Consider the following 12325-nt stretch of genomic DNA (forward strand, 5'->3'; position numbering starts at 1 on the left):
TATCAGAATAATTTCATCTGGCAGTGGAAATCGGGAATATCACAGACAATGTGTTCAAATATTTTGGTATTAATTTTTTTGATATTCATATACATATTTGCTTCTTTCATTCTTTTTGTTTTTCATGTTGACAATAAAATCACAATAGGGACCTTTGAAAATCTGACCTTCTGATAACTCAGTCCTCTGTCATGTTGTCCATAGAATTAATTTAGGTTGTATATGCTGTCAGACCTGACCTTGATATATTTCTTAGTTCATTGATTTAAGATTTTTGTATGCATATAGTTAAGACTTGTCATAAGTATTTTCCTTTTCCTTTATAGCTGATACTGCCAGTCTACTAACCAAGTTGCAAGTTTTTCAGGAACCAGATATGATTTCACTGAACAAACTTGTAACAACAAGACTACTAGAAAATTTAAAAGATCCAGAAAATTACGAACCGATGGTGACTGTGTTTGGTCTGCGTCAAGATGAATTGGATATCCTACCAAAGATAATTGAACATTGTAAAGGTCTACTTTTTATAAAGATTTGGGAAAAAAAAGGAACTGAATTACAAAAAAAACTGGAAAGAGATGTGAAGATAAATGAAGTATTTGACAAAGTTTGGCAACCAGCTTTAGAACAATGGAGGACTTTAAGTAAAAAGTTAAGATCAGGAGACATGCATTTCTCTGAATTTGATAAATGGTTCGAAACAAAAGACAGAAGTACTCTGAAGAAAGAGTTCTTGTTATTTGGTAATGATAGGGATAATAGTTGGATAGACGAAAGATTAGACCAGATAGAACGGCATGGAAATATCAGGAATTATTTGTATGGTGCAAGAGCTATAATGGAAGTCGTCAATGCTTTTGATTTGAAGGGGGATTTCAATCAAATTAAAGACATAATCAAATTGGTATGTATTAACTTAAAAAGTTTTAGGATGAAATTTATAGAAAGGAAAAATGTTTAGGAATTAGGGGACAAAAGGGGACCAAATTAGCATTTTTCTAGTTTCCAGAAAATAACTTGTAAAATGTTGTATGAATCTCTCTGAAAGTATACCACACATTTCCTTACCTCAAAGGGATGGATAGGATTGTCTTTTGATGGTTTTAGCTCAAACTGTTTGGAAATTAGGAGCCATAAAAGGGTAAAACAAGGGTTTCCTGGTATATGGACAATTACTTTAAATTGTACACTGTTGTTAGTAAATATAGGAAGATGAAGTATGAGTGCAAATGAGACAACTCTCCATCCAAGTCACAATTAATAAAAGTAAACCATTATAGGTCAAGCTACGGTCTGCAACACAAACTGTTGTGTTTGAATTACCTCCCTTACACTGCTTTTAGATTATGGATAAAGAAATGTTGTATTGTCTTGGGGTAATTAGTTGCCAATTTATTTTAGAACTTACTGTTTTAAAAATGCTGATTAAGGTTTATAAATTTAAGCCATGATAATGTATGTCCTTTTTATTTTTTAAGCCTTTTATGATGTATTTAAATGGGTAATTATGGTTGCAAACTCCATAAATATTTTAAATTTAAATGTAATGAGTAGATAAATATAGTAATATGCAATATTTGATTGTAGAATCTGTTTCTATAATGATTTTAAAACAATATGCAAACAAACTCGATCCTTCTTTTCGAATAATCTGTGAAAACATGTGTTCTTTGTGATGTCATTACGCATGGTCACCTTTTTTAGCTCACCTGGCCCGAAGGGAGCTTTTCCCGTTACTTTGCGTCCGGCATCCAGCGTCGTCAGGCGTCTGTTGTCGTCCATCGTCCTTAACTTTTACAAAAATCTTCTCCTCTGAAACTACTGGGCCAAATAAACCAAACTTGGCCATAATCATCATTGGGGTATCTAGTTTAAAAAATGTGTCAGATGACCTGGCCAACCAACCAAGATGGCCGCCATGGCAGTTTTTGGCTTTTAACTAAAAAATCATAGCATTTACAGCAAATCTGACGGGGTAAAATTGATTATCAGGTCAAGATCTATGTGCCCTGAAATTTTCAGATGAATCAGACAACCCGTTGTTAGGTTGCTGCCCCTGAATTTGTAATTTTAAGGAAATTTTGCTGTTTTTGGTTATTATCTTGAATATTATTATTATAGAGATAAAGTGTAAACAGCAATAATGTTCAGCAAAGTAAGATCTGCAAATAAGTCAACATGACCGAAGTGGTCAAATGACCCTTTAATGAGTCATTGCCCTTTATAGTCAATTTTTAACCTTTTTTTTGTAAATCTTAGTAATTTTTTTACAAAATCTCCTCCTCTGAAACTACTAGGCAAAATTAAACCAAACTTGGCCACAATCATCATTGGGGTATCTAGTTTAAAAAATGTGTGGTGTGACCCGGCCAACTAACCAAGATGGCTGCAACAGCTAAATATAGAACATAGAGGTAAAATTCAGTTTTTGGCTTATAACTCAAAAACCAAAGCATTTAAAGCAAATCTGACATGAAGTAAAATTATTTATCAGGTTAAGACCTATCTGCCCTGAAATTTTCAGATGAATCGGACAACCCTTTGTTGGGTTGCTGCCCCTGAATTGGGAATTTTAAATCTTAGTTATCTTTTACAAAAATCTTCTCCTCTGAAAATACTGGGCCAAGTTCATTATAGATAAAGATAATTGTAAGCAGCAAGAATGTTCAGTAAAGTAAGATGTACAAACTCATCACCATCACTTAAACACAAATTTGTCATGAATCCATCTGCGTCCCTCATTTAATAATCACATAGACCAAGGTGAGCAACACAGGCTCTTTAGAGCCTCTAGTTTTATGACATCACAATAGAAAATTAAGAGGAAAGCCAAAAAATTTACATCATAATTGAATTTATACCAATGAAGAACTTAGATCAAATTGAATCATACATTGATCAGATAAAAATAATCAGCAGGTCAGGAAAAGGACAAATCATGTAAGAATTAGAGAAAAAAAAAAACCATATCATACATATTCAGTTTGTGTTCATTTTTTGTACAGACTAGAGGTCAGGACACAGTGATGAAAAAATTGGACCAAAATCTGCTGAATACTTGCTCTATACTTGGAGAAGTAACTCCAGAAAGATCTAAATGTTTGAAAGATTTCATAAAATGTAAACCACTTGTTGATTGGTTAAAAGAATCAATGCCAGGTATATGTATTTACATTTTTCTTTACATTATTCTAGAATGTAAGTCAAATAAAGAAATCATTAATATTGTCATTAAGTATCTCAAGACTCAACGGAAGATTATGTAACAGTTCTTCTCTCACTTGTGAAAAGTTGCTTAGGAAAGACCTTTGTAGGCTAATTAAATGCCTTAAAACAGATTAATATAATCTGTTCAAGGCATTATATTTCAGAATGCCAAAGAGTTGGTTAAAATGTTCTTTGCAACTAAATTCCTTATGTATATGAAATGTCTAAAAGTCATATTTCTATTGTCCTTGACCTCAAAGGTCAGCTATCACAATCTCAACAGCTGGGTGAATGTACACAAGGCCTAATACTGATATGTAGCTTTAAATACAGATGCTACATTAGTTTTTGATTTGACCTAAATTCATTCATCATTTTTTTTTTATGTTTCATTGAATTATCTTTGAAATGTACAATTCAGTAGAAGGAACCAGTAGAAAACCAAGATAACAAAGGGAAAATAAAATATCGAAATTTGAGCAAGAGAAAAACTATCAAAAGCAGTGGGGATCATATATTCTCTGGAAGGGGTGACATTCAGCTCCACTTGTGCACCCATCATGTTTAGATTTGGTTAAGTAATATAATACTCAAAGATATTTGCTCACTGTAATAAAGTGTCTTCTGTCTTAATCAAATTACATAAAATGCAACAGTTCTCTGTTCAAAATATTGCAAGTTATTTGTCTTCCATCTTATTATTGAACAGGTGGATTAAAGGAGTTAAAAGTATTTGTAGACTTGGCCAGTATATCAGCCGGTGAAGGTGACATGGAGATTGCCAAGGTCAACTGTTTACATTCTGCTACCACTGGATACGCTCCACTCATCTTTAATTTAGAAAAACACTGTAATACAAAGATTTTCCTTGAAAGATGCCAGGAAGTTTGGAAAGAACTAGATTCAAATAATCAACTGCCACAGAAGTTGGTAGGTGATTTATGTACTGGTAAAATGTTTTTTTTGGGAAAAAGTCTTACTCAACTCCTTATTGGAGTTATTACACTTAAGTGAAAAGTTTTACCAATTTTTGGCTTTTGTTTCTAATTATCTTGAAAACTCAAATTGAAGATTTACGTACTTCCTGTTGCGTTTTGGCATTTTGAATTATATACTAGTCTTCACTTGTACTTATACTTGTTTAAGATACACATAGATCAAGGTGATGGACATCTTAGAGCTTCTATTTGGTATTTTCATGTATACCTTAATTAATTGTTTAATTTTGATCACAATCAAAAATGAACATTTTGCAATCAAAGTATTGAGAATAACACATCAGTCACAAATTATTATGTTTTTTTCAATTTGTGTTAACATATTATTTATTGCTTATCTAGAAGAATCGACAGATGTAAGTAATGAATGAAAGAAAATTTTAAGCATGCTTTTATATTGAGTTTAATATTTATATACATATTATGTGTGGTTGTCAAATTGCATGACTTATTTCATTGTTATTGTTTGATGGATTAATGAACAGATATATTATGTTATGTAGGGGTATTTGCTAAAATTACCAGTCAAGGGACTGTAAAATTCAGTCCCAAGACTGGTATTTTTTCGAAATACTCCTCCATAACATGATACATGTATATCTGTTTAATTACACTGAAAAGATTTTATTTGAAACTCTCTGTACAAGTGAAGATATTTTATTTTACTTAACATATTAATGCATAATTTTGAGGATAAGAGTATATTATCATAGAACCCCAGGAATAATACATGTACTAATATGCTTTAGGGTTGGTTTTTTTATGTAAAGTCATACCGAAAATTTTTGGTGGGAATATGCTCGAAAGGTAATAAGGGAATATCTAAAATGGTAAATACCATGGTATTTGAGGCAAATTCACTGGCAGTGGTAAAAAACAAGTAAATTCGTTTGAAAGGAGGAAAAAATATTGGAATATACGAAAAATACACTGGCTATAAACCAATCAAAATCTGGCTTTCTTATATAAGGTGTAATTATTATAAAAAATATCTTTATCATATTCTTTAAACTTTCAGCTTGATACAACTAGACAGCTTGATTGGCTGCAATCAGTGAAGAAATCTCATGGTTCTGTAGAAGTTACCTCCCTTGCCCAAGCTGAAGCTATCAACGGAAAAGGCATATATCAAGTTGGAAACATACAGAAGAAAACATTTCTGAAGATTCCAGTAAGTTCTAATGAAATGGAATGGTTGCTAAGTTTTTAAGAATTATCATGGACATGCATTAAGAATTTTGAAGTTTTAGATTTTTTACTTTATTAGTTTATGTCTCTCAACAATTTTAATAAAAGCAAAAACTACATATGAAATTTTGCACAGTTGTCATGAATATTTTTTAAATGCATGTAAGAGTAGATTTATTAGCCTTTTAATTTTTTTTCAGTTTCAAATTTTGATTTAAGGTGAAATTTTTCATTTTACAGAAAAGTAATATCTCGCTCTGTAAAATTCACTTTTTTGACAAATGGTTGATTCTAGTTCTAGATTAAGTCGAGTAAATTTCCCTTAATTTTTTTATAAATTTATAGATTGTAGGGTTTCAAGTTATGGGGTTTTATTCTTATAAGGAGGAGGATTTTCTAGTTTTCAGAGAATAACTCCAAATTGCTTAGAACAGTTTTTATGAAACTTTGGTGAATTGTATATATCTATTGACATAAGCTTCTTTACATTTTTATAAATTTTAGATTTGACTTTTTTGAGTTGTTTTTTTTCTATTCTTTGAAAAAATAGTTTTTTTTCAGTTTTATGACAATAAATCAAAAGTTCTTAGAGGAGTTTCTATGACTTATTGACTTATGCTCCCTTTTTAATCTTTATAAGTTTTAGATTGTAAGTTTCTGAGTTATTGAACTTTATTTTTTTAAAAAGGGGGATTTTCCAGTTTTCAGACAATTTTTTAAAAATGCTTTCAGCAGTTCTCATGAAACTTTGGTGAATAGTTTATGTCTGTTGACTTAAGCATCATTTCGATTTTTATCAATTTTATATTTTACGTTTCCAAGTTATGGGGCTTTATTCATTGAAAAAGTGTTTTGAGCAGTTTTGTTTTTATTATATTGTGTCGCATTTTACTGATTTATGGACAAAGTTTTAGCAGTCAATGTATATTAGGTCACTGACCTATGTTTTATATTTCATTGTCTTATCTAAGTTTAAATATTAAATTAAATGCAATAAGAAATTACCTATTTTTTTGATACAGGAGTTAACAGATGTGTTAGAGTTACGTGTACCTGAAGAGGAGGGGAATATGGCTCAGAGAAACCATTACAGATATGATCAACTTCATGACCTCCAGTCACGTCTGATGTTAGTGGCAGGGAAAGCTGAGAAAGGCAAAGATGATGTCGATAGGTTTATGTTGGTAAGGTTATGAAGGACTAATAGAAATTGACATGACCTTAGTTAAACTTGGCTAAAGTGAAAAATATCTTGTGAAGTAAAAACAATAAACGTATTTACACTTTTGGTATTTAGCTGTATCTTGCCTCCGAATGACCTTTGATCCACTCCAAATCACCTTTTGACGTCAAGCAACAATCACTTTTAAATTATGATGTCAAAGTTTACGGGAACCTGTGTGATTTTTTGGTAATGGCGGACAAATTTGACCTGCCATCTATTTCTTGCATGAATAATTATTTCTCATATCACACTGCACAGAGTGTAATACCAAAACAAGTGATATGAAAATCTACATTAATTTGATTTGCTTATCAAGCATCACAATCATTAATGTGTATTTAAAGTTAATCTTGTTGGAATATGACTGTTGAATCTTCTGTACTGTATCTGTATCAAGTGACATGTATATGTATTTTTATTTCAGATCTTAGATTCAGTTGTTAGACTTGGAAATATTTACAAAAAGTTGGTTACTGAGGGATGTGTGTTATTTTCACATTGGCATGTGAAATTTCTGTGTGACAAAAAGACAAAGGCATGTGCTTTTATAAACTTTGGATTTGGAGAGGACAGGCATACGTTAAAAGGTAGAATTGACGAGGAAAACCATGATGTCAGTTTCATCATTCCAAAACTAGCCAGATTCCTGGAGCAATGCCATGAGAAATGGCTGGACTATATTGACCAAAAACGGGAAAAGTATTACTGTCTGAATTTCTTCACAATAGATCAGATGGTGATTTTGCAACAGGAACTTGTCAAGTTAGGGTCTGCCCAAGAACCAGCTGCTTTGATTTATCCATTGCTGTCTGCAGTAAAACATGGATGTACAAAGGACGATCTTGTTAAAGCTATGTCTGCTGCCAAACTTGATGTTGATAGAGCTGACACTGAGAGGGAAACAGAGAAAGAAATGGAGGAGAAAGATAGCAAAGAAGAGAAAGTAGAAATATCAGATGATTTGAAAACACAGACTTTTTTCAATGAAATGACAAAATCTGGATATCCCTTAGGGTTAGCAAGGGAAGCATTGAAACATGTAGAGGCTGATGATATAGATGGAGGTAAGGTTTGACAACATGCCTGAAAAATAAAACAGTGATATACAAAGAGAAGCAGCTTATTAAAAAAAATAAAAAAAAATATTACAAGGTAAACATAACCTTTTATTAAAAGCAGGTGACAATAAGTTTAAGGTAATAAAGGAGTAGGTCCGGTAAGGGCCGATTTTGGCCTCAAATTTCAGGTTCATCTAACAAAAGATTTTGGAATCTTTTTAAACACTCAAGGGTCTATTTCAATTGATTTAATTAGTTTATGTGAAAGATTATTCATTAAAAACGCACAGATTCAAGCTTAAATATTAAAAATCTATCAAATATGCCAAAAAACGTCACTGTTTAGATGGTTTTTCTCAAAAATGAAAATGGCCGCCTCCGTGTTCATTCTTAACCTTTATATATGTTATGTATTATCATCAAATACAACTTACATTTCAATATTATGAATGAACATGAATGCGGCCACTTTTATTTAAGATGGAAACCATCTGAAAGTTTACTAAAATGCTTAAATTGTAAAGATTTCAGTAATTTAGCAGGACTTAATGATGCTTGTACACGATATATGTGCATTGTATTGTCAAAAACAGACCATATTTATGTTACTTTTAGCAGAAGCATTCTACTTTCCAATAAATAGCTAAAAGATGACTTTTCTCAATTTTGTAAAAGTGACATATATTGGGGCCAAAAAGGGGTCTTACTGAACCTACTCCTTTATTTTCAGAAGTTTAAAACAATTTTACCACCCTTTAAAGTGAATCTCATGTGACACGTGAAAGTCCAAGTATTGTGCCATGAAAACAGGAAATGAAGTCCAGCTGGACACAGGAATTTACAAAAAAAATGAGAATGCTTACGCACATAGTGTTAGCGGGAAACGGGAATCTTACAAGACAGTAAGCAGGATGCGGGATCAGAACCCCAATGAGACTCCCTTTAAAACTTATTTTTTATGAATCAATTCATTTTTTCTTAAAACAGATGTCTAAATTTTCTTTCTTCATAATTTTTGAAACAAGTGCAAATAACTGGTATATTTTTTTTAATTTTTTTTGTAACTGAATATTTATAAACAGGGATTGTTTGGTGTATGGATAATGAAGATGAATATGGAACAGAAGAACAGAGCATGAGTGAGATGGCACCTGACGAGATTCCAGATTTCCATGGATGGACACAAACAGACCAGTCTCTAGCCTCTATTACTGAGGGCCTTGTTAATCAACTCGTTGGAATCGGATCCAGGTAAAAAATTGTCTTTATGCCCCACCTACGATAATAGAGGGTCATTATGTTTTCTTGTATATATCTTGAAAATAGGAAATGATAGTATGATGAATGTGGCATCTGTGTACTATGAACACATTCTTGTTTATATTTATTTTTTGATAAGTCTTTATAATAAAATAAAATCACTTTTAAAATAATAATTAACCTTTATTCCACTCTTTGAAATTTTTTCTTGACAACAAATTCTGTCACTCTTTATGTTTTTCAATTTCAAAAGAATAGAAAAAAATGGAAAACCTAAAACTAAATATTATTTTGAATCAGGTTTCATTTTCAAAGAGAAAAAAATGTAAAATTCCCTTACATGACTTGATGGTGTATTGATTGAAAGTAAAGAACTCTTTAATCATTATTATTTCACAGGTTAAAGTCATTATACTGAAGATTAATCATTATTTTAACATTTTTGTAGAGAGAATTCTGTTGACAAATTGATAAAGACCTTAGAAGATTTGTGGAAGACATTCCTAGTGTCCATTTCATCCAGTGTGTCTGATTACCTTAGTGTAGAACATCTAGGCATCATTCTTAAAAGGCTTAATGAGCAAGGTATATATATAGAGGAGTAAGTTAGGTAAGGGCCTGATTCCTAGTGTCCATTTCATCTAGAGTGTCTGATTATCTTAGTGTAGAACATCTTGGCATCATTCTTAATAGGCTTAATGAGCAAGGTATATATATAAAGGAGTAAGTTAGGTAAGGGCCTGATTCCTAGTGTCCATTTCATCTAGAGTGTCTGATTATCTTAGTGTAGAACATCTTGGCATCATTCTTAATAGGCTTAATGAGCAAGGTATATATATAAAGGAGTAAGTTAGGTAAGGGCCTTATTCCTAGTGTCCATTTCATCTAGAGTGTCTGATTACCTTAGTGTAGAACATCTTGGCATCATTCTTAATAGGCTTAATGAGCAAGGTATATATATAAAGGAGTAAGTTAGGTAAGGGCCTGATTCCTAGTGTCCATTTCATCTAGAGTGTCTGATTATCTTAGTGTAGAACATCTTGGCATCATTCTTAATAAGCTTAATGAGCAAGGTATATATATAAAGGAGTAAGTTAGGTAAGGGCCTTATTCCTAGTGTCCATTTCATCTAGAGTGTCTGATTATCTTAGTGTAGAACATCTAGGCACAATTATTAATAAGCTTAATGAGCATGGTATATATATATAGAGGAGTAAGTTAGTTAAGGGCCTGATTCCTAGTGTCCATTTCATCCAGTGTACAGTCTTATTATCTTAGTGTAGAAAATCTTGGCATCATTCTTAATAAGCTTAATGAGCATGGTATATATATAAAGGAGTAAGTTATGTAAGGGCCTGATTCCTAGTGTCCATTTCATCTAGTGTGTCTGATTATCTCAGTGTAGAACATCTTGGCATCATTCTTAATAGGCTTAATGAGCAAGGTATATATATAAAGGAGTAAGTTAGGTAAGGGCCTGATTCCTAGTGTCCATTTCATCTAGTGTGTCTGATTATCTTAGTGTAGAATATCTTGGCATCATTCTTAATAGGCTTAATGACTCACACCACATCTTCCTATATCTATTTAATGAGCAAGGTATATATATAAAGGAGTAAGTTAGGTAAGGGCCTGATTCCTAGTGTCCATTTCATCTAGTGTGTCTGATTATCTTAGTGTAGAACATCTTGGCATCATTCTTAATAAGCTTAATGAGCATGGTATATATATAAAGGAGTAAGTTAGGTAAGGGCCTGATTCCTAGTGTCCATTTCATCTAGTGTGTCTGATTATCTTAGTGTAGAACATCTTGGCATCATTCTTAATAAGCTTAATGAGCATGGTATATATATAAAGGAGTAAGTTAGGTAAGGGCCTGATTCCTAGTGTCCATTTCATCCAGTGTGTCTGATTATCTTAGTGTTGAACATCTTGGCATCATTCTTAATAGGCTTAATGAGCAAGGTATATATATAAAGGAGTAAGTTAGGTAAGGGCCTGATTCCTATTGTCCATTTCATCTAGTGTGTCTGATTATCTTAGTATAGAATATCTGGGCATCATTCTTAATAGGCTTAATGAGCAAGGTATATATTTAAAGGAGTAAGTTAGGTAAGGGCCTGATTCCTAGTGTCCATTTCATCTAGTGTGTCTTATTATCTTAGTGTAGAAAATCTAGGCACAATTCTTAATAGGCTTAATGAGCAAGGTGTATATTTATTGTCACGCCTTGACAGAGTCAAAAAGCGAGACATAGGTATGCTGTTTCCGGAGTCAACAGCGGTGACAGCGTCAACAATGTATTAGTTTGTGATTAGGTCTAGTTTATAGTGAACCACAAGTGGTAGGTCAATTATATTTGGTATACAGTTGTATGAGCATTGGCACATCTCATTTACATGGAGATTATTTGGCCCTGCCCCTTCAGTCATGGTATTTTGACTTTGAAACTTTTGCTTATTTTACATCTACTAGTTTGTGATTATGGGGAACCACAAGTGGTAGGTCAATAATATTTGGTATGCAGTTGTATAAACATTGGCATATCTCATTTCCACAGAGATAATTTGGCTCTGCCCCCTTAGTCATGGTCTATTGACTTTGAAAATTTCTGTAAGTTATCATGTATTAGTTTGTGATTAGGTCAGTTCAAGAGGAATAATTAATGGTAGGCCAATGTTAATTGGTATTCAGTCGTATAAGCATTGGCACATCTCATTTCCATGAAGAACATTTGCCCTCAGTCATGGTCTATTGACTATGAAACTTATCTTAGTTTACAGGTATTAGTTTGTCATTAGATCAGTTTAAGATGAACTGCTAATGTTAAATCAATGATATTGTTTCCATGGAGATTATATAGCCCAATCCCCTCTTCATGCTTCATTGGCTTTGAAATTTTTACATAGTTTACAAATTAATTAAACGAGATTGATTTTCTCACTTAAGCCAGTATGGTGAAAGCAAGAAAAGTAATCAAGTTGAGATGACTAATGATAATCTGTTTATGGCTATTTTACCTAGTACGACGTAGTCAATTTCATTGACAAAAATTGATTAGAGGAAAAATGCACAAAAAAGCCTTAAAGCTTCATATTTCAGAAGCTAGAAAACCTGGATGCTTCATACCTTGTATGCAGATACATTCTGGTATATTTGTTATAAGTCAGCTTTTCTATAATAGCTCCATAGATGCATATGGATAATAATAATCTCAAATAAAGACTAAAGTTATTTGATATTTGTTTCAGATGACTTTATCATTAACAGGACATTGCTACCATGCTTTACTGCAGGAGAACCAAACTTGTTAATTTGTCCTCAAAGTAAGTCTCTTATGTATTTAAAAGAAACAAAATAAAAACACAAAAATACTGAACTCCCAG

At 32.3% G+C, this 12325-nt stretch overlaps 1 protein-coding gene across 1 annotated transcript in view; it reads left to right on the forward strand.

The window, feature by feature from the left end:
- The window catches only part of LOC134722103 (E3 ubiquitin-protein ligase rnf213-alpha-like), a 148554-nt gene that overhangs the window by 29404 nt on the left and 106825 nt on the right, over positions 1-12325 (forward strand). The window contains exons 11-19 of the mRNA XM_063585590.1: positions 327-907; positions 3009-3162; positions 3920-4140; positions 5227-5379; positions 6419-6580; positions 7046-7685; positions 8762-8912; positions 9376-9524; positions 12191-12265. Of these exons, the coding sequence (XP_063441660.1) occupies positions 327-907; positions 3009-3162; positions 3920-4140; positions 5227-5379; positions 6419-6580; positions 7046-7685; positions 8762-8912; positions 9376-9524; positions 12191-12265 (2286 nt within the window). The remainder of the gene's footprint in view (positions 1-326; positions 908-3008; positions 3163-3919; positions 4141-5226; positions 5380-6418; positions 6581-7045; positions 7686-8761; positions 8913-9375; positions 9525-12190; positions 12266-12325) is intronic.

Source organism: Mytilus trossulus, chromosome 6 (assembly GCF_036588685.1).
Source record: "Mytilus trossulus isolate FHL-02 chromosome 6, PNRI_Mtr1.1.1.hap1, whole genome shotgun sequence".
Taxonomy (NCBI): domain Eukaryota; kingdom Metazoa; phylum Mollusca; class Bivalvia; order Mytilida; family Mytilidae; genus Mytilus; species Mytilus trossulus.